The sequence below is a fragment of the Pimephales promelas genome, chromosome 8 (assembly GCF_988280905.1).
Source record: "Pimephales promelas chromosome 8, fPimPro1.hap1.1, whole genome shotgun sequence".
Classification (NCBI taxonomy): domain Eukaryota; kingdom Metazoa; phylum Chordata; class Actinopteri; order Cypriniformes; family Leuciscidae; genus Pimephales; species Pimephales promelas.
In genome coordinates, this window is record NC_142776.1 from 1,647,299 (window position 1) to 1,671,503 (window position 24,205).

General features: G+C 36.8%; 1 protein-coding gene across 1 annotated transcript in view; it reads right to left on the minus strand.

The window, feature by feature from the left end:
- The window catches only part of plxna1b (plexin A1b), a 148,141-nt gene that overhangs the window by 22,235 nt on the left and 101,701 nt on the right, over positions 1 to 24,205 (minus strand). Inside the window, exons 12-22 of the mRNA XM_039656574.2 lie at positions 23,914 to 24,104; positions 20,657 to 20,808; positions 17,321 to 17,441; positions 16,899 to 17,035; positions 14,599 to 14,766; positions 12,813 to 12,906; positions 11,418 to 11,651; positions 10,117 to 10,260; positions 8,701 to 8,935; positions 5,765 to 5,907; positions 4,721 to 4,977 (exon numbers count right to left, since the gene is read on the minus strand). Coding sequence (XP_039512508.2) covers positions 4,721 to 4,977; positions 5,765 to 5,907; positions 8,701 to 8,935; positions 10,117 to 10,260; positions 11,418 to 11,651; positions 12,813 to 12,906; positions 14,599 to 14,766; positions 16,899 to 17,035; positions 17,321 to 17,441; positions 20,657 to 20,808; positions 23,914 to 24,104 — 1,876 coding nt within the window. The remainder of the gene's footprint in view (positions 1 to 4,720; positions 4,978 to 5,764; positions 5,908 to 8,700; positions 8,936 to 10,116; positions 10,261 to 11,417; positions 11,652 to 12,812; positions 12,907 to 14,598; positions 14,767 to 16,898; positions 17,036 to 17,320; positions 17,442 to 20,656; positions 20,809 to 23,913; positions 24,105 to 24,205) is intronic.

The window sequence follows — 24,205 nt, forward strand, 5'->3', positions numbered from 1 at the left end:
TAAATAATAATAAATGGGAAATGGGGAAAAATAATAAATCAAATAATAATAAAAAATTGTTAAGCGAAATATATAAATAAATAATAATGGCAAAACAAATAAGTAAAAAATGGTTAAGCAAAATAATAATAATAATAATAATAAATGGGTTAAGCTAAATAAATAAAAAATAATAATAAAATGGTTAAGTGAAATAAATAAATAAATAAATAAATAATGGGATAGGGTAAATAAATAATCAAATAAATAATAATAATACATTTTTAAGTGAAAAATAAATAAATAATAATTAATGGTTAAGTGAAATAATAATAAAGAACTGGGTTAAAGCTAAATAAATAAACAATAATAATATAATAATAAATGGTTAGGTTAAATAAATAATAATATTATTATTATTAATAATAATAATAATAATAATAAGACATTTTTTTTTTTATTTATTTATTTATTTAGAAAAGGGACAGTGTACATTAATAAACATTCTTAAATGTAAATGTACCCAAATTAGCCCAAAGGCTAGTTTTCATTGGTAGTCCCTTTGCCAGATGTTATTAGGCTCTTAACTAGAAAAAAAAGAGAGAGTTAAAAATTACAGCAATACATCAGTCATAAAACTAGAAGTATACAAAAAGACACTGCATATATATATACAGACATATACAAATTTGGATATACAATTAAAAAAAAAAAAAAAAAAAAAAAAAAACTAAATATAATTTAATTAAGTATGAAAGAATAGGTCTATAATAAAATTAATAATAAGGTTAGTAATAATAATAGAGGAGCAGCGTTAATGTTCACAGTGTTGGTTATGTAGAAGCCATTTCTTAAAATTAAGCTTAAAAGAGTTAAATGATGAGCACTCTCTAATTGGTTGAGGTACTGTATTCCACTGATGTGAAGCTTTGTATGAGAAAACAGCTTGACCGAACGATGTTTTCCTACGTGGAATTATACAATCCGCTCTAATTGCACCTCTTGTAATTCTGTTTTCAACAGATTTAGATTTAATAAAATCTGCCAAAGGAGGTGGAGCCAAACCATGCATAATCCTATAAACTAAACAAACATTTTTAAATTTGATAAGATTTTCCCAGTTAAACAGATTATACTTATTTAAAATGTGACAGTGATGAAAACTAAATTCTTTTTTATCTAAAATTTTTAGTGCTTGTTTGTATAATGATTCTAATGGTTTTAGGACTATCAAATGTGTGTTTGACCAGCTTGTCAAACAATATGTGACATGAGAAAGAATCATAGAATGGAAATATATCTTTGCTGCCTGATTTGATAAACAATTTCTAATGAACCTAAAATTAACCAAGTTAAATTTAATCTTTTTGAAAACTTTTTTTACGTGAGTTTTAAAACCAAGATAGGAGTCCAGATGTACCCCTAGATATTTACATTCTAAAACAACTTGTACTCTTTCTCCTGAAATAAAAATGTCCTGTTTTTTATAAGATCTATGTCCTTTAGAAAAGAACATACAAACTGTTTTTGCCACATTTAACCTCAGAGAATTCTGATTAAGCCATGATGTAACTTTTACCATAACGTCTGTCAATTTTTTTGCAATCTCTTCTGCATTTTTACCATTTGTAAAGATGACTGTATCGTCAGCATACATTAAGATATTACATTGTTCACACTCCTTGGGTAAATCATTAATATACATGCTAAAGAGTATTGGGCCCAATATGGACCCTTGTGGAACACCAGTTGATAGACCTAATAAATTAGATTTAAAATTATCAATTCTTACTAATTGAGAACGGGAAGTAAGGTAAGATTTGATTAAATTTACAAATTGTATAGAAAAGTTAAAACCATATTTAGGTTAAAGATAAAACAAACAAAAACAAATAAAATTATTTAAAAATTATATTTTGTTAAGAAAATGGAGCCAATGCTTCAATGCTAAAGAATCTTAATGGTCCTAAAAATAGATAATATAATTTTTTTCTTTCTACTTTTGTGGAAAACAGAGAATGTCCCGTGACATGCTCTCGTTAGGTTCAGACTGAGTCTTTGTACCTTCATGGTAAATTAAGCCAAAGTGAAGGACATGAGACGCGAGCGCTGTATCAACTGGAGAAGAAATCATTTCAGAAATCGTCGATTTGCTTTTGTGATATTGATGTAAGACTGTTGTGGACTAAAGTCATAAACTCCTCCGACTCTCACGCTCTATCTCTCATCAAATCTCAGCTGGTCTCGTCACGTCTTCATCTCGCTCCGCAGGGAACGCGTGTGTGTTCAGGTGTGTAATATCATCTGACAGAAACAGAGGGATGAAACACCGACGACCACGAAAGGGCAAAGCCTGGAAACGGGGGGATGGAGAGCGAATGAGTGATGGGAGAGTAAAGCGACCTCTAGAAGTCAAACTCACCAAGTCCATTAACAGGTGCGACATGGGAACGTGAACATGACCATACCTTCGCTCTTGCTCTCTTATAATACAGGGTTACAAAACCTTAAAATTTTGGGCTCAGTAAGTATGAAAGAACATGAATTAAACAACAAGTGCCCCAATAAAATATTTATAATAAACACTGCAATATTCCATACAAAAACCTGACTGTGAAACGAGATGGCGTACCTTCGCGACAGGAGTTTGGGTTTATTCTTGAAAATGAGAGCCAACTTCCGTCTGAAGTGTGCCCTGAATTACACATATGATGTTTGTCCATTTAAAAAATAATTATGAAAGTCAAGAAAGCCGCAGTTTGTAACGTTTAGTTTTATGTGAAAATCGCTCGATGAACTCCTAGGAAGCGAAACAACGAGCGAGGTCTGCTGCTCGTGTGTGTGCAGTCTGGTACAACACACTCTGGCATGACGGCCGTCACGTTACGATTATAACGTAAGATTATAAACAATGACAGATGTTAGCTTCAGTAAAGTTAGCTTCAGTAAGGTTAGCTTCAGTAAGGTTAGCTTCAGTAAGGTTAGCTTCAGTAAAGTTAGCTTCAGTAAAGTTAGCTTCAGTAAGGTTAGCTTCAGTAAGGTTAGCTTCAGTAAAGTTAGCTTCAGTAAGGTTAGCTTCAGTAAAGTTAGCTTCAGTAAGGTTAGCTTCAGTAAAGCTTTAGTAAAGTTAGCTTCAGTAAGGTTAGCTTCAGTAAAGTTAGCTTCAGTAAGGTTAGCTTCAGTAAGGTTAGCTTCAGTAAAGTTAGCTTCAGTAAAGCTTTAGTAAAGTTAGCTTCAGTAAGGTTAGCTTCAGTAAAGTTAGCTTCAGTAAAGCTTTAGTAAAGTTAGCTTCAGTAAGGTTAGCTTCAGTAAAGTTAGCTTCAGTAAGGTTAGCTTCAGTAAGGTTAGCTTCAGTAAGGTTAGCTTCAGTAAAGCTTTAGTAAAGTTAGCTTCAGTAAGGTTAGCTTCAGTAAAGTTAGCTTCAGTAAGGTTAGCTTCAGTAAGGTTAGCTTCAGTAAAGTTAGCTTCAGTAAAGCTTTAGTAAAGTTAGCTTCAGTAAGGTTAGCTTCAGTAAAGTTAGCTTCAGTAAAGTTAGCTTCAGTAAGGTTAGCTTCAGTAAAGTTAGCTTCAGTAAGGTTAGCTTCAGTAAAGTTAGCTTCAGTAAAGCTTTAGTAAAGTTAGCTTCAGTAAAGTTAGCTTCAGTAAGGTTAGCTTCAGTAAAGTTAACTTCAGTAAAGCTTTAGTAAAGTTAGCTTCAGTAAGGTTAGCTTCAGTAAAGCTTTAGTAAAGTTAACTTCAGTAAGGTTAGCTTCAGTAAAGCTTTAGTAAAGTTAGCTTCAGTAAGGTTAGCTTCAGTAAAGTTAGCTTCAGTAAAGCTTCAGTAAAGTTAGCTTCAGTAAGTTTAGCTTCAGTAAAGCTTTAGTACAGTTAGCTTTAGTAAGGTTAGCTTCAGTAAAGCTTTAGTAAAGTTAGCTTCAGTAAGGTTAGCTTCAGTAAAGCTTTAGTAAAGTTAGCTTCAGTAAGGTTAGCTTCAGTAAAGCTTTAGTAAAGTTAGCTTCAGTAAGGTTAGCTTCAGTAAAGTTAGCTTCAGTAAAGCTTCAGTAAAGTTAGCTTCAGTAAGTTTAGCTTCAGTAAAGCTTTAGTACAGTTAGCTTCAGTAAGGTTAGCTTCAGTAAAGCTTTAGTAAAGTTAGCTTCAGTAAGGTTAGCTTCAGTAAAGTTAGCTTCAGTAAAGCTTTAGTAAAGTTAGCTTCAGTAAGTTTAGCTTCAGTAAAGCTTTAGTACAGTTAACTTCAGTAAGGTTAGCTTCAGTAAAGCTTTAGTAAAGTTAGCTTCAGTAAGGTTAGCTTCAGTAAAGTTAGCTTAAGTAAAGCTTCAGTAAAGTTAGCTTCAGTAAGGTTAGCTTCAGTAAAGTTAGCTTCAGTAAAGCTTCAGTAAAGTTAGCTTCATTCATTGAGAGAAAATGTGCACCTTTGGGGTTTATAGTCTTTGTGATTACGTGTTTTCACAGTCATATACCTCAACAGTTTTACATCAAAAAACTGCGACTTTATTGACTTTAAATATACATTTTTTGTTATTTTAAAAATATTTAAAAAAATAAAATATTAGTTGTCTCTCGCCATTAACTACCATACAATATTTCTCCGAAATAAGGTCCAATGGTGAGGGGGAGGGGCTTAGGCTCTTTATGATGTTGGAGGGGGGCAATCATTTTCCCATTTTCCCAATCATTTAGACCCTGGTTCCTGTGGTGGAAACGCGGCTGTACAAAACCTGGAAGGTGACGTGAGATGGCGTACCTTCTCAGCAGGAGTTTGGGGTGGTTCTTGCTCTCCAGGTTCTTGTCGATGAGGTCGGACAGCAGTTGTTTCAGGACACCGGTGGCGTACTCCATCTCTCCCTGCAGGGCGCTCATGATGAGAGAAGCCACGTTCCCTCGGTCCCGCATGGAGAACGAGCGCTGAGCCTCTAGCGTACGGATGAACGTCAGCAGAAAGTGCTTCTTATTCAAGAGCTGCCCGAACAGAGTCAAAGACTTCTCCACGTTCGCCGGCACCTGAGAGACACGAGACGAGACACAGCGATCAGAACAAAACAAGTCTAGACACGTTTATTTATATAGCAGTTTAGTGTTATTATTCAGATCAATTCAGTTCAGTATTGATTCAATTTGGTTCAATTACGCTCCATAAAAAATGGGTTCAGGTAGAAAATAAATAAATAAATAAGAATATATATTTAAATAAACGGGTTAGGATAAATACAATTAATAATAATAGGGCCAAGTGAAATAAACAAATATTATTAGGATAAATTAATAATAAAATAAAAAATAATAATAGATGGTTAAGTAAAAAAATAAAAATAATTCATGGGTTAAGGTAAATAAAAAAACTACTAATAAATAAATTGGTTAGGATAAATAAAATAACATGATAAAATAGATGACAAAAATAATAATAATAAAAGGGTTAAGGTAAGTAAATACAATAAAATAAAGGGTTAGGATAAATAAATAAATTTAGCAATAAAACAATAAAAACAATAATATAAAAATATTTTTTTACTATTTTTTACTATTTTTTTTATATAATAACAATATCAAAATAATATTAAAATAGTACTTGATTAATTATAAAACAAACTCACACTCAGCTGTTAAGCAGTTCTACAGAAGACAACAGTGTCATTATCAAATCATGAATATTACTGAATGCATGTTTTAAACCCCAGCTAAAGCCAAACTCCACCCGGAGACGGCAGTGGAGAATAAACCAGGTTTAGTCCGGGGTTAGCTCTGCTCTGGTCTAACATTAGCCTGGGTTAAATCTGTCTGCATGTACCTCCATCTCCTTCAGCACCGGATGGTCCTCTATTCCTGGGAAAAGCACTCTCATGGCATACGTGCGGTAATCCAGGAACGGTATTCCAGCTCCATCCAGATCCTGAGTCAACTCATGGATATCGGTCTGCAGCTCGGCAAACGCTGGAGACAGAGTCAGAGAAACCATGAATCTCAGCGTCATGAAAAAACAGAAGAAAATGGGTTTCTTGGATTCTGATCAGATATTCAGTCAGTCAGAAGTAGATGCTTATAGAGAGCCTAAGCCCCTCCCCTTCACCATGGGACCTTATTTCGGAAAAATGATGCTAATGGCGAGAGACAAAAAATATTTTGATCTCGTTTGAATTGTGCCCTGAATTACACGATGATTGTCAATTTAAAAGATACATTTTAAAGTAAAGAAAGTTGCAGTTTGATGTAAAACTGTTGAGGTATAAGACTACAAACACGTAATTACAAAGACTACAAACCCCAAAGACGCACATTTTCTCTCAATGAATGAAGCTAACTTTACTGAAGCTAACTCTACTGAAGTTAACCTTACTGAAGCTAACTTTATTGAAGCTAACCTTACTGAAGCTAACCTTACTGAAGCTAACTTTATTGAAGCTAACCTTACTGAAGCTAACTTTATTGAAGCTAACTTTAAAGCAAACATTACTGAAGCTAACTTTATTGAAGCTAACTTTACCAAAGCAAAATTTACCGAAGCTAACCTTAATGAAGCTAACTTTACTGAAGCTAACCTTACTGAAGCTAACTTTATTGAAGCTAACTTTATGGAAGCTAACCTTACTGAAGCTAACTTTACTGAAGCTAACTTTACTGAAGCTAACCTTACTGAAGCTAACCTTACTGAAGCTAACTTTACTGAAGCTAACTTTACTGAAGCTAACTTTACTGAAGCTAACTTTATTGAAGCTAACCTTACTGAAGCTAACCTTACTGAAGCTAACTTTACTGAAGCTAACGTCTGTCATTGTTTCTACAGTCTCACGTTATAATCATAACGTTACGCCGTCATGCCTGAGTGTGTTGTACCAGACTGCACACACACGAGCAGCGGATCTCACTCTTCCCGGCTTCCCGGGAATTGATCAAAATCCTCACCATGAAGTCTAATGAACTAAACAAACAAATTACACTTCAAATGAATTTTTTCCAAAGATGTTTTCTGTCATTTTAAGTAGTTTTATTTCACGCTGATGTAAATTTAAGTGATCTTCTTTAGTTAGTTATTTGATGCTATAAATGTGGGAATGTGACGTCATGATCGACAGCTTCTACACTGAGGAGGACTGCACTTATTAAGACCACGCTACATATGAGGTGAGTACCAAACACCACGTAACACACTGAGAAATTTATGCTTTTTAACAAGATTAAACAAGCAAAATGCTTTCCTTCGCAAGCTTCCGATCCAGTCTGTCACTCGCCTGATCAATCTGGATGTTATGTGGTTATTTATCGCCTCTTTTTATTCATCCTGGAGGACGCCTCATCACTTATCAGTGACCCGTCACTCTCCCCTCCCGCTATCAATCTCTTTTATCCTCTCTTTCCTGTCCTCATTCCTCTCTCCGAGTCTGGAGACGGACAAGGTCGTCACCTCGGGCCCGACAGAGACAGATAATGGGCGACTCGTCTCACGCCCTTGTGACCGCGGAGGGAATGAGACGGGCGTTCGGTGCGAGCGCGTGTGTATGATAAATGATGTGTGCGTCGTGAGGTCATCGCTAACAGGAGACCGGAGAAAACAAAGCCAATCAGAGAGAGACGGCGAAGAGAAGGATGGAATTGAAATCAATTGATGAGGATTGAAGGAGAGTGATGAGATGGAGAGAACAAACAAATAATGAAAGAGAACAAGAGGACGGATAAAGAGCCAATAAAAAAAGAACAACAAGCCAAAGGAAATATTAAGGAAAGAGTGAAAGGAAGTGCAGAAGAAAAAAAGAAAGAAAGAAAGTAACAGAGCAAAAGAAGAAAAGCAAAAGTAGTGAAAGAGCGAAAGAAAGCTCAACAAAAGAGTGCAAAAGAAAGTGTGAAATTGCGCAAAAGATGGAAAGCACAAATAAAACAAAAGAAAGAGTGAAAGTATCAAAAAGTATGAAAAACTGGGAGGAAGGAAGGAAGAAAGGAAAGAAAAGAAGAAAGGAAGAAAGGAACGAAGGAAGGAAGAGAGGAAGGAAGAAAGAAAGGAAGAAAGGAAGAGAGGAAGGAAGGAAGAAAGGGAGGAAGAAAGGAAGGAAGAAAGGAAGGAAGAAAGGAAGAAAGGAAGAGAGGAAGGAAGGAAGGAAGGAAGAGAGGAAGGAAGAAAGGAAGGAAGAAAGAAAGGAAGAAAGGAAGAGAGGAAGGAAGGAAGAAAGGGAGGAAGAAAGGAAGGAAGAGAGGAAGGAAGGGAGGAAGGAAGAAAGGAAGGAAGAAAGGAAGGGAGGAAGGAAGAAAAGAAGGAAGAAAGAAAGAAAGAAAAGAAGGAAGGGAAGAAAGGAAGAAAAGGAGGAAGGAAAGAAAGGAAGGAAGGAAGAAAGAAAGGAAGGAAGGAAGGAAAGGAAGGAAGAAAGAAAGGAAAGAAAGGAAGGAAGGAAGGAAAGGAAGAAAGAAAGGAAGGAAGGAAAGAAAGGAAGAAATTAAGGAAGGAAGGAAGGAAAGGAAGGAAAGAAGGAAGAAAGGAAAGAAAGAAAGAAAGAAAGGAAGGAAGGAAGAAAGGAAGGAAGGAAAGAAAGGAAGAAATTAAGGAAGGAAGGAAGGAAAGGAAGAAATTAAGGAAGGAAGGAAGGAAAGGAAGGAAGAAAGGAAAGAAAGAAAAAAAGGAAGGAAGGAAAGGAAGGAAGAAAGAAAGGAAGAAAGGAAAGAAAAAAAGGAAGGGAGAAAGGAAGGAAGAAGGAAGGAAGAGAGAGAGAGAGAGAGAGAGAGAGAGAGAGTGAGTGTTACCCTCTTTGCACTCCAGGGCGACTCTGGACTCCAGGTTGTGCATCTGCAGCTGCAGTCGCTTGAGCGTTCGATCCGCGTCCCGGGATTTGCGCTTGTAGGCGATGAGGATGATGATGATGACGAGCAGAAGAAGGCCTCCTCCTCCCCCGATCCCGATGATGGCGGGAAGAGTCAGCAAGCTGTCGGAGTAGATCTGCAGGGTTCCCGGAGAGTAGCGGAAACCTCCGGCCAGGATCTGCGCCACACACACACACACACACACACAGTGAGCATGTCACACGATGATTGACAGGTGTCAAAGTGGTCAGTGCACGGAAACAAGTCCTTTACAAGTCCGCAAAGAGTAGTTACTGAAACTAAACCGCAAAATCATGATCTCATGAACACATGACTGTCCAACACAGCTCCTCATTTCATATGCAAAAAAAGGTCAGCCAATCAGGACAGAGCTCATTTACATATGAAAGAGAAGCCTGTTTCAAGTCATCATGAAAGTTGCGTTCTTTTCTATTGTGATGTTTATGAAACACTTCTGGATGAAGAACAAATGTGGGCGGGGCTTCATTGTGTCTGTGAGGAATTGATTGGATGTTTGTGTCACTGATCTCGCGTGAGTGACAGGTTATAGCCCCGCCCTCGTCATCAGAGAGAGAAGAGATGCTGCGAGAGGAAGTTACTCTGATTCAAGATCATGAGGAACACGAATTTAAAACAATGATACTGCGCCAAATAAAACATTTATATTAAACAACATTCAAAACAAGAACGTTCAAGTGTGATTTCATGGTGACTTTAATTGTAAAAGTGGGAAAATGATCATGAAAAACGAAAGGTGCAAGTAACCAAGACTTATCATTACGAGTGGACTAAAATGAGCATTTGTGATCACGTTTTATCCCACAATCCCATTGTGAACGCACCTCACGGCACCGCATTAATCCTCGTAGCTTAAATAAAGCTGCGTCTTAATAACGTAGATCACACTTAGCCGGGTTTAAGGGGCTAATGGGGTCAGACAGGCTAGTTTTATACTCTCGCCGCCACAGTTTCCATACGGGTCGAGGACAAACATGTGGGTCAAACACGCTGCCGTCCTCCATTCAGACTCGTCTCAGAAATAGAGCAGACAGCTTGGGAAAAAACATCGGAGCAATGCTCCCGTACACTCGCATGTTCAGCAAATAAAGACAGGGATTTAAAGATAAAAATGACCACATGTAAACACAGATCAGATTCCTTGCAAACGCAGCGTGAATAAACACAAGGAAACCCCCCGAGAGCAAGACAGAAACTCCCTCAGTAATCCGATGCTGAGAAACATGGGCTGAAACACCGATGAATGAGAGGAAGAGCCACAAACGAGACGGTGTGATAGTCGTGGGAAAGAGCTGAAGATGTGTACTGAAACACACTCACGGTCACTTTATGCTGGCCGGTGAGATCTGGCCATTCACACAGCAGCTGCGTCTCTGACACGGTCAACACACACGGCTTGTCGCTGAGCAGGACGGTGTAGTTCAGCCTGTGGTTGCCAGCAGCCGAAGGAATCAGATTCCTGCCCTGAAACACACACACACACACACAAAACAGCTTTATTTTGAGTTTGTATCATATTGTCATGTTCAGAACTTCATACAAAATAATCTACCAGCGTTTCGGCTTATGTACTTGCTCAAAAATTTATTTAGGATCATTTTTAGCCCAAAAAAGCTAGTTTAAAGGCCTGTTGACACCGGGACGAATTTCACGCGCGTTATTCGTCGACGTTTAACGCCTCGTAAACAATGGGCGCCAATGTGAGTGTTCACACCGACGCTTTAATGATGGATAGATGCACTTTTATGATGGATAGATGCACTTTTATGGTGGACAGATGCACTTTAATAATGGAGATGCACTTTTATGATGGACAGATGCACTTTAATAATGGAGATGCACTTTTATGATGGACAGATGCACTTTAATAATGGATAGATGCACTTTTATGATGGACAGATGCACTTTAATAATGGATAGATGCACTTTTATGATGGACAGATGCACTTTTATGATGGATAGATGCACTTTTATGATGGATAGATGCACTTTTATGATGGACGGATGCACTTTTATGATGGACAGATGCACTTTTATGATGGACAGATGCACTTTAATAATGGATAGATGCACTTTTATGATGGACAGATGCACTTTTATGATGGACGGATGCACTTTTATGATGGATAGATGCACTTTTATGATGGACAGATGCACTTTTATGATGGACAGATGCACTTTTATGATGGATAGATGCACTTTTATGATGGACAGATGCACTTTTATGATGGAAAGATGCACTTTAATGATGGATAGATGCACTTTTATGATGGATAGATGCACTTTAATAATGGATAGATGCACTTTTATGATGGATAGATGCACTTTTATAATGGATAGATGCACTTTTATAATGGATAGATGCACTTTTATAATGGATAGATGCACTTTTATGGAATTCTAAAACAGAAACAGCCATTCACAGCCATTATAAAGCTTGGAAGAGCCAGGATATTTTTTAATATAACTCAGATTGTATTCATCTGAAAGAAGAGTGTCATATACACCTAGGATGACTTCAGGGTGAGTAAATCATAGGCTAATTTTCCTTTTTGGTTGAACTACTTCCTTAAGTCAAAAATAAAGAAACACAGCATAAGTGCACTGAGATCCCGCAGTACCTTCAGTATGAGAGGAGAACCGGGTTTGAGCTCCTGCATGGACGGACCGAAGGGTTCAAACACAGGATCGGGATAGAAACTGAAGGTCTGGTTCACTACCAGGAGCGTCTGAACGTTATCCATGATGAACCCGATCTCATCCGGCCCGCTGCCCACCTCTGAGAAACCTCTTTCAGAACCGGCCACGGACGGCACCAGACACATCATCATAGTGTTGTTCAGCACAGTACAGTTCTGTGTGTGTGTGCGTGAGAGAGAGAGAGATTGAATTTGAACAAACCTTTAATACAAATACATTTCACAGTATATTTAAATTACAATTATGCATAAATATTACGAGCAACCCACAAGAAATGTGCAAAAACCAAATCACCTTCAAAAACAGAGAACAAAATCTCATTGAAACACCCAATACCTTCAAAAGTAAAACGATCAACCTCATGCTTGTAATAAGCAAAATCAATCAATATTCTTGCTTGCAACATGTTTGAAAAAAATAGCAACTACATTCTGAGGCAACTTTATATAGCCAATGCACTGCTCCTGTTATTTTCAGAGACACTGACGTTGGTTAAGCGCACAGGAAAACAGCAGCGAGAGCCGTTCAGATGAGCAGGTCAAGGAGGAGGAAAGGTTATGTTCGCCCTGCGGGACTTTCTCTGGGCTTTATAGAGACATTTCTTGTTCTATATCCCGTCATTTTAAAGGTTAAACTGGGAAAAGGTGATTCAATGTCACACAAACGCAAAGAAAAACATGTGCAGGCACACAGGGCTTCGGTTGAACACACTTGTTTTCCTGTTCCTGCAGCTTTAGAGCTCAGAAGAGACTGAAAACACCAGAAAACTAGTCTATACAGTCAACAGGCACAGTTTTGAAGCGTCTTCTGCTCACAAATGCTGCATTTATTTGATCAAAAACAGCAAAAACACTGTTGAAAATGTTATTACAATTGTTTTCAAATGTGAGTATATGTTTAAATGTAATTTATTCCTGTGATCAAAGCTGTATTTTCAGCATCATTACTCAGTCTTCAGTGTCACATGACCCTTCAGAAATCACTCTAACATGATGATTTGCATGTTTCTTTTTATTAAGCTGCTTTAAAGGCAGGGTGTGGGCGGCTCCTGTAGCAGCAGTGGTGGTTGCCATGGTAGCGAGGGAGAGTGACAGTCGCCCAGCCAATCAGTGCATTTGTTCTGAATATTAAGAGTAGCTGTGTTTATTGCAGCCCTGAGAGGACTACTGACACTCCTTTCAGAGTACTTACATTTGAGATATGTGTTGATATATAAAGACAGTTTAGACTAATTTGGGAAAAAGTGTTTTAATATATTTTGCAGAGAGCATAAAGTGCTAAATCTGCAGTGGTGAATGTGTGTGTCAGACACTTACGTTGACGGCACTGACGCTGCCGTACTTGGCTCTCATCTCCGGCTCTCTGACGGTGGCGAGGTTTGTGCCGGTGACGGTTAACGGGGTTCCACCGCTAACAGAGAGAAAATAACAGAGTAAACTCAAGAACACACACATTTCCTCATCTTAGCCATCCATCAGCTTACACTACCCTTCAAACGTTTGAGGTCAGTAAGAATTTTTTTTTTCTCTAAAATAAATTAGTTTAAGATTTATTTCAAGATTGAAGATTCAAATAGCTTTATTGGCATGGTGAATGAAATCTTTAGATTGCCAAAGCATTTATAACACTATACAATACAAATAAGTGAATAATTATAAAAATAAATAAATAAAAGTAGTTTCGTTTTTTTATTTTTTACATGGAAATAAACTTAATCTTCTAATATCATTAAACTAGAATTAAAACTGAATACACATATTTTCAATTGATTAATGATATTTAAAGGTTCGTCGAAATATGAGATTTGTGTGAGGTTTTCAAATTTTAAAAATGATTGAAGTATAATTATTAGGGCTGGGTAATAAATATAGATTTATTGATATTAATCGATTCTCATTTTTACGAACCGATATCGATTCTTAAATCTTAAGATTCGATTAGTCATCCTGTTTAATTTGAATGAATGGATCATTGTATCGCGGCTGCGCGCATCCAAAAAAAAAAAAAAAAAAAAAAAAAAAAAAAAAAAAAAATCGCAATAATCTTTGTCCTTTGTTACTATTGATATGAAACAAAGTCTCAATTTCCAAATTACGTCCATTTTTTTTTAGAAATTCAAAAACATAAATAGCGTTTTGTCGCTGTGGCGTGAGATCGCTCTGGAGAAGCAGCAGCGCTGATCTCTCGTCCGGCTTAATAATACCAGTCACAGCGCCAAATAAACATGAATGAGCATCTGAAAGTGTGTTAAAGATAGAGTACAACTTATCCAAATCCGGATCATGTCACATTGATTCGCTCAATCAGCGTTTCAACCGTGGAAAGACGTCAGTTAAACAGCTTGTAATCAATGTATCGTCATATTTACCTCAGAAAACCCACATAAACTCGTTAGTCAGCTAGAAAAAATAACTCTAAATATATACACCATATTACATATGCATTATAATCTTAATGTTCTTCAATATTTAATGCATATTTGAATAAATCTGGCAAGTTTGACAGCCACTATTTAAATGCTTATATTTCCCCTTCTTATTATAAAACTAAATAAAAGTGTAATTTAAGTGTTTGTATAGCTACAAAACAGTTCATTATTACCTTCATATTAGGCTAATGAAGCCCAACTAGACTCCTATAGTTTACAGCATTAGTTCAGAGATTTGATTTCCTTGAGAAAATTTGCCATTTATTGTAACTGATATCCAAAATAATCGATATTGAATCGAAATCGAATCGAATTGTGAAATTTGTGTCAAAACCCAGCCCTAATAATTATTGTGTATATATTTTTTATTGTATTTATAGATTTTTTTGGATCGTATGATCAGATAAGAAATCTGGTATTTGGAAAAAGTTAATGTTATAATAAAGCCTCGTTAAGCTCTCTCTCTTTCTCTCGTCCGTCTCTCACTCATTCCCTTTCTCTCTCTCTCTCTCTCTCTTGTTCACGGTTGAGCGCTGGTCTGTGTTCATCTTTTCTCTGTCATCAGTTTGATGATGCGATGTTCCTCGAGCTGCACACACTCGCGCTAAAGCATCTAACCCACGCTTCAAGCCTAGAGGAGCAGGTCAGGGTGTGTGAGAGTGTGTGAGACGCACCTGGCGATGCTCCAGTCGGGCTCGATCTTCAGGACGCTGGGATCCTCCGTGTAGTTGAACTTCACCTCAGGGTTTCTGAGCTCGGCTGCGTTTATATCCACCATCACCGGCGTCCCGCCTGAACCCAGTCCTGCTGGAGTCACACACACGATCTCACGGGCGCTGCGCCTGTCAGACACACACACACACACATCTCCTTCTGTTACACTTTCAAAAGCGTTTTTTCGGTGTCTCTGAATCGTAAAAACACCTGCTATGGATAAACACAGAAAATCGAATTCCTTCAAGACGGATGAAAGTTTCAACGTGATTGACAACATGAGCTCGTATATATTTTTTAACGTGCGAAATGTGCAAGGACCTTCACACACTCTACAACACCAATCTTTTTGTGTTATTACATGTGTTTATTGTGAGAGAGAATTGATTGTGAAGCGGATCACGTGCGCAGGGTGTGTTTCATCAGGTTGCATCAGGTTTGGAGGTTCAAAGATCACAGATTCACGACTCCGAACATGACGGACTTTAATCTGATCAAACGAACACACGTGCGTCTGACGGCGCGATTAGTCATGTGACAGATAAGAGGAGGATGAGATTCAGTCTGAAGGTTTGTTCCCATGTTTGATGTGTGTGTGTGTGAAGTTGCGGTGTTGCCTAGGCAACCGTGTTCACAACACACACTGGTGAAACCTGCCGAGTTCTGGATGTGTTTTGACAAGACTGACGTCACATGATCGGCTCTGACAGCACAAACCCATCAATCGCTTCTGAAGACGGCTGAGAGAAATCAGTCACTTCTGCCAGTTCCTGTCTCATGACAATATTATTTTAGACTTACTGCATAATACATTTTCCCTGAGACAATAAAGTCATAAAAAATGTTTCACCCCTACGATAAAGTACTATGACAGCACGATCATTTAGAGATGATATCAGACGGCAAAGAGAAGACTTCAGGTGAAATTTAACACCAAAATTAATAAATAATAAAAAAAGTTATGATTTTTTGGTTATATATATATATATATATATATATATATATATAGAGAGAGAGAGAGAGAATATTGTTAAAATAAATGCATTATGCTAATGTGAAATTATAAATTGAAATGTTCTTAATTTCCATGAACAAAATCTAACTGGTCTAAAAAAAAATTCTTTGTGCAAAATATAATGATTTTAAGATGAAATATTGTATTTAAATAGTATTCCAATCAATTCAATCAAAAACCATGGACGCTATTATAGTATGTATTAATCTTTTGAATAAGCTGTTATTTATATTTTCAGGTTCATTTTAATTTAATTTTAATATTTAATAATTTTATTATGTGCTTTTGTAATTTTTTAAATAATGTATATTTCAGTTTTAGTTATTTTAGTACTTCAATTTTTTTTTTTAAATTTCAGGTCCAATGCAACATTTCTATCATTAATATTTGATTTAATTTCAGCTTTATTTTAATTTAAAAATAACTTTTAATAGTTTTAGTCAATAACAACACACACTGATCAATGTATTGTGGTCATTTATTTCATTAAAAAGTAAAAAATTGTGTGATTTAAAAAAAAAATTGCACATAAACCCAACTAAATTAAAACTATGAGTAATGTAGTAAATATTTTGCTAATTTATTTCATCACAAAAACCATCCCAGCACTGAGGGACGCATCTGAATGCAGTACATCTGCGGTTGAGGTCTGGTTTACAGATTACGGTAGCCGCGTTTCCAATACCCTTCAAATTGCGAATTGAAAACACACACAATGTAAACACGTCAATTTCGCAAACACTCCCCATTATCGCAAAAAACGTTTTACGTTCGCATGAGGGGTTTTTCAGGCAATTCGAAAAAGGAATATTTCGCAAAACTGCAATGGAAACCGTTTTTACACATTTATAGTCACCTGACGCGAGACGGAGCTCTTTATTAAATTCATAAAAGACAAAATAATTACACGAATACTGGATTCTAAACCTCAAAGAAATCGAGCAGAAATTAGGAGAAACTTTTCTTGCCATTAATGCTTGGATAACACACACACCTTCCATTAATAGTAATAATGTCTAGTGCGGTAGCTGTGATATATACAGTATAACCCTACCAACATCCGTCGCCGTGATGTTTGGAATGACTTATCGCGAGAGGAAAAAATGCTGTTTTACTCTCATAACATCGGTTAAAGGAAACGCCGTCATTTCGCAATAATTTATCGATATTTAGGGGAAAAAAATGCACAAATTTTGCGCAAATGTGTAATGGAGACGCTTCTAGCGTGACACAGAGGAGCAGTACCTGAGGAAGCGGCAGGTGTTGAGGCCGATCTTGATGGAGACGGCGCTGCCCGCGTTCAGATGACTGCCGTGGATCGTGATCCTCGTTCCTCCAGAGATCGGCCCGTACGACGGCAGCACACGTGAGAAGTACGGCGACTGGGCAGGAGAACATATCAAATATAATCACTTCAGCTGGAAAAAAACTGGAGTTTGTAACACAAGACGTCCTCGTCCGGTCTTACGTGTGACACTGAAACTCAAAAATCTGAAAAATGATCCGCACACGAATATAGGCCAAACAGCTCACAGGATTTTACCGTCCAAAACGTTTTTTGGCTTCAGTGCCATGTGTTACCTTGGCAACATTATTCTGGATCTTTTTTCTGATTTTTGAGAAGTTATTGTCTCATCAGTTTGGGATTAATGTTTGGCGAAACTCACCACAAACGTGAAGGCTTTAGGAGACACAGCCCTGTACTCCGGCAGACAGTCTCGCACACACACTTCCACCTGAGCCTCCTGCACACGGTAACCTGTGGCATCGGCCAAACGACACACAATCCTGCAGAGAGAGAGAGAAACGAGGGTCTTAGACTGGTCTGGATCATAGACTGTAAAAAAAACATGGACGTAGTGTGTGTGATGTCACCCGTTGTGCTTCTGAAGAGCGTTTTTGAAGCCCAAAGTGGGCGGAGCCGGCCGTCGCCATCTTGGCCGCGCGTCACTCCCGGATAAACGAAAAAGTGCAAAGAGGCGGATTAGCTGAGGTGACGCTAACACTAGCAGGGGCAATCCACCTGTCACTCAAGTGGCCACGCCCTTAATTATGCACAATCTTAAAGCTTAATATTATTTAAACGGATGAGTTATAAAGAAATGCACCCCCGTCACAGTCGTCATGAAGGGTGAAGTTAGCGATATAGACCAAAACCACTTTTAGCACCAGACTGGAAACATTTCATCGACGTGATCGAGTCCATTAATGTGCTGGTGAGTCATATCATGTTTGATATTTATTGTCTATGATAATATCGTGATTGTTGATCTGACATTATCCAGTATGTCCCTCACTTTACAGAAACACACGTAGAGAGTAAAAATCAGATTTGTGAGTTTAAATCTCGCATTTCTGACTTTATAACATGCAATTGTGAGATAAAAAGTCACAATTATCTTTTAAAATGTTTTATTCTTTGGTGGAAACAAGCTTCCATAGGTAACAGCCCTATTGTGTCTTATTTTTCTAATTGAATGAATTGACTAAATGTAAGAATTTGACACAAAAGAGGATACATACATTTAAATAGGTTTAAAAATAGCTTTAGAAACGTACAAATGCAAAAAAATCTTTTTGAACCTTATTGAAAAAGATGATTTTTAGCGTTTTGAGTCTAAGAAAAGCACGTTAGAAATAAAAATGCATTATTATTATTTCTGTCACTGCTGTGAACTGACCACCAGGGCTGGGGATTGAAACAAATTTCACAATTCGATTTGATTTCGATTCACAAGCTTGCAATTCGATTCGATTTTCGATTCGATTCAATATCGATTATTTTGGATATCAGTTACAATAAATGGCAAATTTTCTCAAGGAAATCAAATCTCTGAACTAATGCTGTAAACTATGGGAGTCTAGTTGGGCTTCATTAGCCTAATATGAAGGTAATAATCAACTGTTTTGTAGCTATACAAAAACTTAAATTACACTTTTATTTATTTTTATAATAAGAAGATTATATAAATCGCCAGAGCGATCTCACGCCACAGCGCCAAAACGCTATTTATGTTTTTGAATTTCTAAAGAAAATGGACGTAATTTTAAATTTGAGACTTTGTTTCATATCAATAGTAACAAAGGACAAAGCTTATTGCGATTTTTTTGGATGCGCGCAGACGCGATACAATGATCCATTCATTCAAATGAAACAGGATGACTAATCGATTCTTGAGATTTGAGAATCGATATCGGTTCGTAAAAATGAGAATCGTTTAATATTGAGAAATCGATATTTATTACCCAGCCCTAGCAAACATGTTTTATTCTGCTGTAAAGTTGGCCGTTTTAACATGCGGGTCTATGGGAGTGAGTCTCTTCTGCAGCGCCTCTAGTGGCCAGGCGATGAACTGCAGGTTAAGACACTTCCGTATCGGATTCAAGAGAGCCGTTTGGTCTGGACGCACGGCCGCCGGCGCTCAACGTTCAAAACAATGACTGAGAGTCCAAACACGAGACAGACGGGTTACAGGCGCTACATGAACACACACCACTGTAATGAGACGCAGTAAAACCTTCACTGGACTGGAAAACAGCTCTCTGTGATTAATGGGACGGACAGCGAATCCTCCCATCATGCCCTGGGGCGGCTCGTGAGTTATTAACCGCCCTGCGTCTGTGTCGGATGGGAAAAGAGTTTCTGTGTTTGCAATGAAACCCTGATGCTTGTTTAGCTTCAGGAGACTGTTCAAAGTCATTCAGCAACAGCAGCAAACACACATCCCGGCTTTATATTAAAAGTATATTATATATATATATATATATATATATATATATATATATATATATATATATTAGGGCAGTGCAAAAATGAATTGCGATTATTCGCATCCAAAATAAAAGTCTGTGTTTACATAATATATTTGTGTGTGCTGTATATAATTATTTTGTATATATAAATTCCTATGCATGCATGTATATATTTAAGAATTATTTGCGCTTAAATTCTGTATATATATATAAATTAGGGCTGTGCAAAAATTAATTGCGATTAATCGCATCCAAAATAAAAGTCTGTGTTTACATAATATATTTGTGTGTGCTGTATATAATTATTTTTTATATATAAATACACACACATGCATGTATATATTTAAGAAAATGTGTTATTCATATATAAAATATTTATATTTATATAATATTGATTATGTATTTATAAATATATACAGAATTTAAGCGCAAATAATTCTTAAATATATACATGCATGCATAGGTATTTATATATACAAAATAATTATATACAGCACACACAAATATATTATGTAAACACAGACTTTTATTTTGGATGCGATTAATCGCAATTAACTTTTGCACAGCCCTAATATAAATACATAATCTATATTATATAAATATAAATATTTTTATAAATGAATAACACATTTTCTTAAATATATACATGCATGTGTGTGCATTTATATATACAAAATAATTATATACAGCACACACACATATTTTATGTTAACACAGACTTTTATTTTGTATGCGATTAATCGCAATTAATTTTTGCACAGCCCTAATATATATATATATATATATATATATATATATATATATATATATATAAAAATCCTGACCTATAAGGCCCGTTCACACTGCCGTTTGGGATGACTACGATTTGCAATGTTTTTAAAAGAAGTCTCTTCTGCTCATCAAGGCTGCATTTATTTGATTAAAACTACAAAAAAGTAATATTATTAAATATTATGACAATTTAAATATTTGAAGACATAATTTATTCCTGTGATCAAAGCATTACTCCAGTCTGCAGTGTCACATGATCCTTCAGGAAACACTCTTATATGACGATTGATGCCAGCAGACTGGGCCGTCTGACCAATCAGAGCAGAGCAGCTCTCAGAGGGGCGGAGCTTAGAGAGACACTGTGAGAAAAGAGCTGATGCCGCAGTGGAGATTATGAGGAAACTAAAGTGTTTTTTGGCATTTGATATATGTAAACCTGTTGAATGAATTGAATTGTAACTCTTTAAATTGAGACTCACTGCTCAGCGTTGATGTATTCCTCCTCGATGGGCGTACAGGCCACTTTCCCGATCCGCACGCCGTTCTGGATGTCTTTAAACTGAAGGCCCAGATTCTCCCCGGTGATGGTCAGTCTGGTTCCGCCCTGCCGTGGACCGGTCTCAGGAAACAACTGGACCAGGACAGATCAACAGAAGAACGTCAATCAACTATTCCTTAAAGGAGTAGTTCACTTTTAAAAAAGCTTTTGCTGATAATTTGCTCACCCCCATGTCATCTAAGATGTCCATTTCTTTCTTTCTTCAGTCGAAAAGAAATTAAGGTTTTTGATGAAAACATTCCAGGATTTTCTCCATATAATGGACTTCAATGGGGACCAAACGGTTCAAGGTCCAAATGAGAGATTCAGAGCAGCTTCAAAGGGCTTTAAACGACACCAGACGATGAATAAGGGTCTTATCGAGCGAAACGATCGGACATTTAAAAAATAAATAAAAAAGTTTAAGTTTTATAAGCTCAAATGCTCGCCTTGCTCTGTTCTGCGATGCGCGTTCGTGACTCTCCTGTTCATCAAAATGAACAAATCTTTTTCCGAGTCATGACTCGAAGGGTCCTTGATAAGTCCCTTATTCATCGTCTGGGATCGTTTAAAGCCCTTTGAAGCTGCACTGAAATTCTCATTTGGACCTTGAACCGTTTGGTTCCCATTGAAGTCCATTATATGGAGAAAATCCTGGAATGTTTTCATCAAAAACCTTAATTTCTTTTCGACTGAAGAAAGAAAGACATGGACATCTTGGATGACATGGGGGTGAGTAAATTATCAGCAAAAGTTTTTTGAAAAGTGAACTACTCCTTTAAAGAGACATCAGGACTGTGTTTGCCGTAAAACTGTGTAACTTCACTACTATACTACGACGCATCGTTGAAGAAATCGGCTAGCTCGTCACGTAACCGCATCGTTGCAAACTGGACGATCAACCATGTTGGTTAATGATGTCACGCAGGTGTTGGAGTGATAACTACTGCTAATGAATCAGTCTGATTTTGCTTAATTTCCAGGTTCACACTCTTCAAAAATGACCTCTTTACAAACTTAATGACATTTGTATGTATTCTAAATCAAATACTTGCTTATTTTGCTCAAGATGAGGTTTTATTGAGTCCACATGTCCAGTGTTAATTTCGTCTACATTCACAGGGATCTTCAACTTGAAAGATGGGCTTTAAGGAAAAGTGGTTTTATTTCATTTTAAGATATTTTAGTTAAAGTCACAGTAGTTAAATCTGTATCTGTATTGCATGTTCAAACTTCATATTAACAGGTTAATAGATGTTTATACATTTTAGATCATTTCTAAATGAATGCATTACAATTTAACTAAACCCATTATATTTTAGTCCGAAATCATATTGAATTGCGTCGACTAAAACTAGACTAAAACTAAAACAGTTCAGATGACTAAAATAAGACTAAAACTAAATGGCATTTTATTCAAAAGACTAAATCAAAATTTGCTGACAAAATTAACACTGCATGTCATGCAATCTAGAAACTGCCTCTGTCGCTCACACACACACACACACACACACACACACACACACCTCTGCGATGCTGTTTGCGAATGTTCGTTGGAACGACGGTTTCTCGTTGAACTGATGATGATGACGACAGAACTTGTGACCATAGTTGGCAAACGCCACTTTTCAGGATCAGAAGTTCATGACGAGATCTTCAGCCACGAGACGAACACACACTCGCGCGGAGAGCGAAACGAGGAGCGCACAGTAATTGGTTTCAGAGGGACTGCTTTAATTTGACATTCACACATTTTTCCAGATACGAGAGAGAGTAAAGCAGAAGAGCAGAGAATAGGTGTACGTCTTCTGAACAGATGGCTCTCAAAGCGCCTATGGTGAGCTAATAATCCATGTGATAAATTCATTCTTCTCCAAATTAAATTAACACCTAATCTAATAAGTAAAAGACGACGGTGGCGGCGCCGCACAGATAGAGCGAGCGCATGAGAAATCGAATGACGAGAACAAAGGAGGAGTTTAATTAACACGAGGGGATGTAAATTTAGTAAGTAGACATTCGAAAAGTTAATATTCCTCTGGCAGGAGAACTCAGAAAACGACAAGATCTAAATCTAAATCTACATCGAGAGAAACAGAGAGAGGGAGAACGTCGAGAACGGATTCAGTGTTTCAGTCCAGGACTGGAGAAACAAGGAAGAAAACTGTCCCTCATCATCAGCACCTGACATGACCTGTAGCATCACACAACATGACCTGTGACATCAGATCAAGCGTTTGACAAAATAAGAAAGTTGACTCCTTATCCAATTAGATGTTCTAATATAAATAAAGATAATAGTAATACTGCAATAGTTTTTCGGATTTTGCATTTTTTATGTAAATAATAAAATATCGTTTTGAATAATAATTATAATAATAATACTATTTATTATTTTGATGGTTAATACAATATTAATATATATATATTAATATTAAAATATTGCTAATAATTAATTAATAATATTTTATTATTTACATTTACAAAATAAAAATATTTTCCAATCAATAAACATTATTATTACATTATTATAATACTTTTATTTATATTATAATATAATAATAACAAAATTGCTTTTTTATTTTTAAAATGTAAATAAAATATTTTGAACACGTATTGTTATTATTAAACAAAATAATATTTTTTATTAACATTTATAAAACAAAAACTTTTATTACTATTATTATTGCAATGCTATTGTACTAAAAATTCAAAATGTGTTCGCTAATAATACTTTATTTAGAGAATAACTGAAAATTATAATACTAGTATTTAATACTTTGCTTTCAAACATTAAAACAAATCTTATATCAGGGAGACCATAAAACTCCTCTGTTGACAGATTAATAATCAAGTCACCATACAAATTGTAAGATTTTAACGATCTAAATTGGAAAGCAAAGAACGTAAGACACAGATGGAGCAGCATTTAAAGGTACAGTATCCCTTCCATTAAATATTAAATATCCATTAGAAGTGGATCAAAACCTTTCCTCAAAGTTATACATCAATATTGTATGTTACATATGGTCTTAGAATAACTTTGATGACCTGTTTTGATCCACTTCAGATGTTGACAACAGAGTTTTAAATGGATTCGAAAATTGAAAGATTTACGCAATTCACGGTCCTCCTTCTCAGGGTTGAAAACACGGTTTCCACATAAACATGAATCTGGTTAGCCGTGCTGCGACTGACCTTGGTGATGCGCGGGTGTGTGCAGCGGCTGTTCCCGGCGCTGGCGTGCATCCACGTGTTCTCCGGCTGAGCGCATTCCTGCCGCAGCGAACACTTCCGGTCCTGCACACACCAGCCACAGTCGAAGCTGGGCTCGGCCTTCAGACACACACCACAGCTCTCTCTCAGAGCGAAGCACTTGTAGAGGTGCGCTGCAGAGACCACACACACACACACACACACTCAAGATCACGGCCTACAGAACTCAAAGCTTCCGCATCACATATATATATACACGAGGAAAACTAAGAAT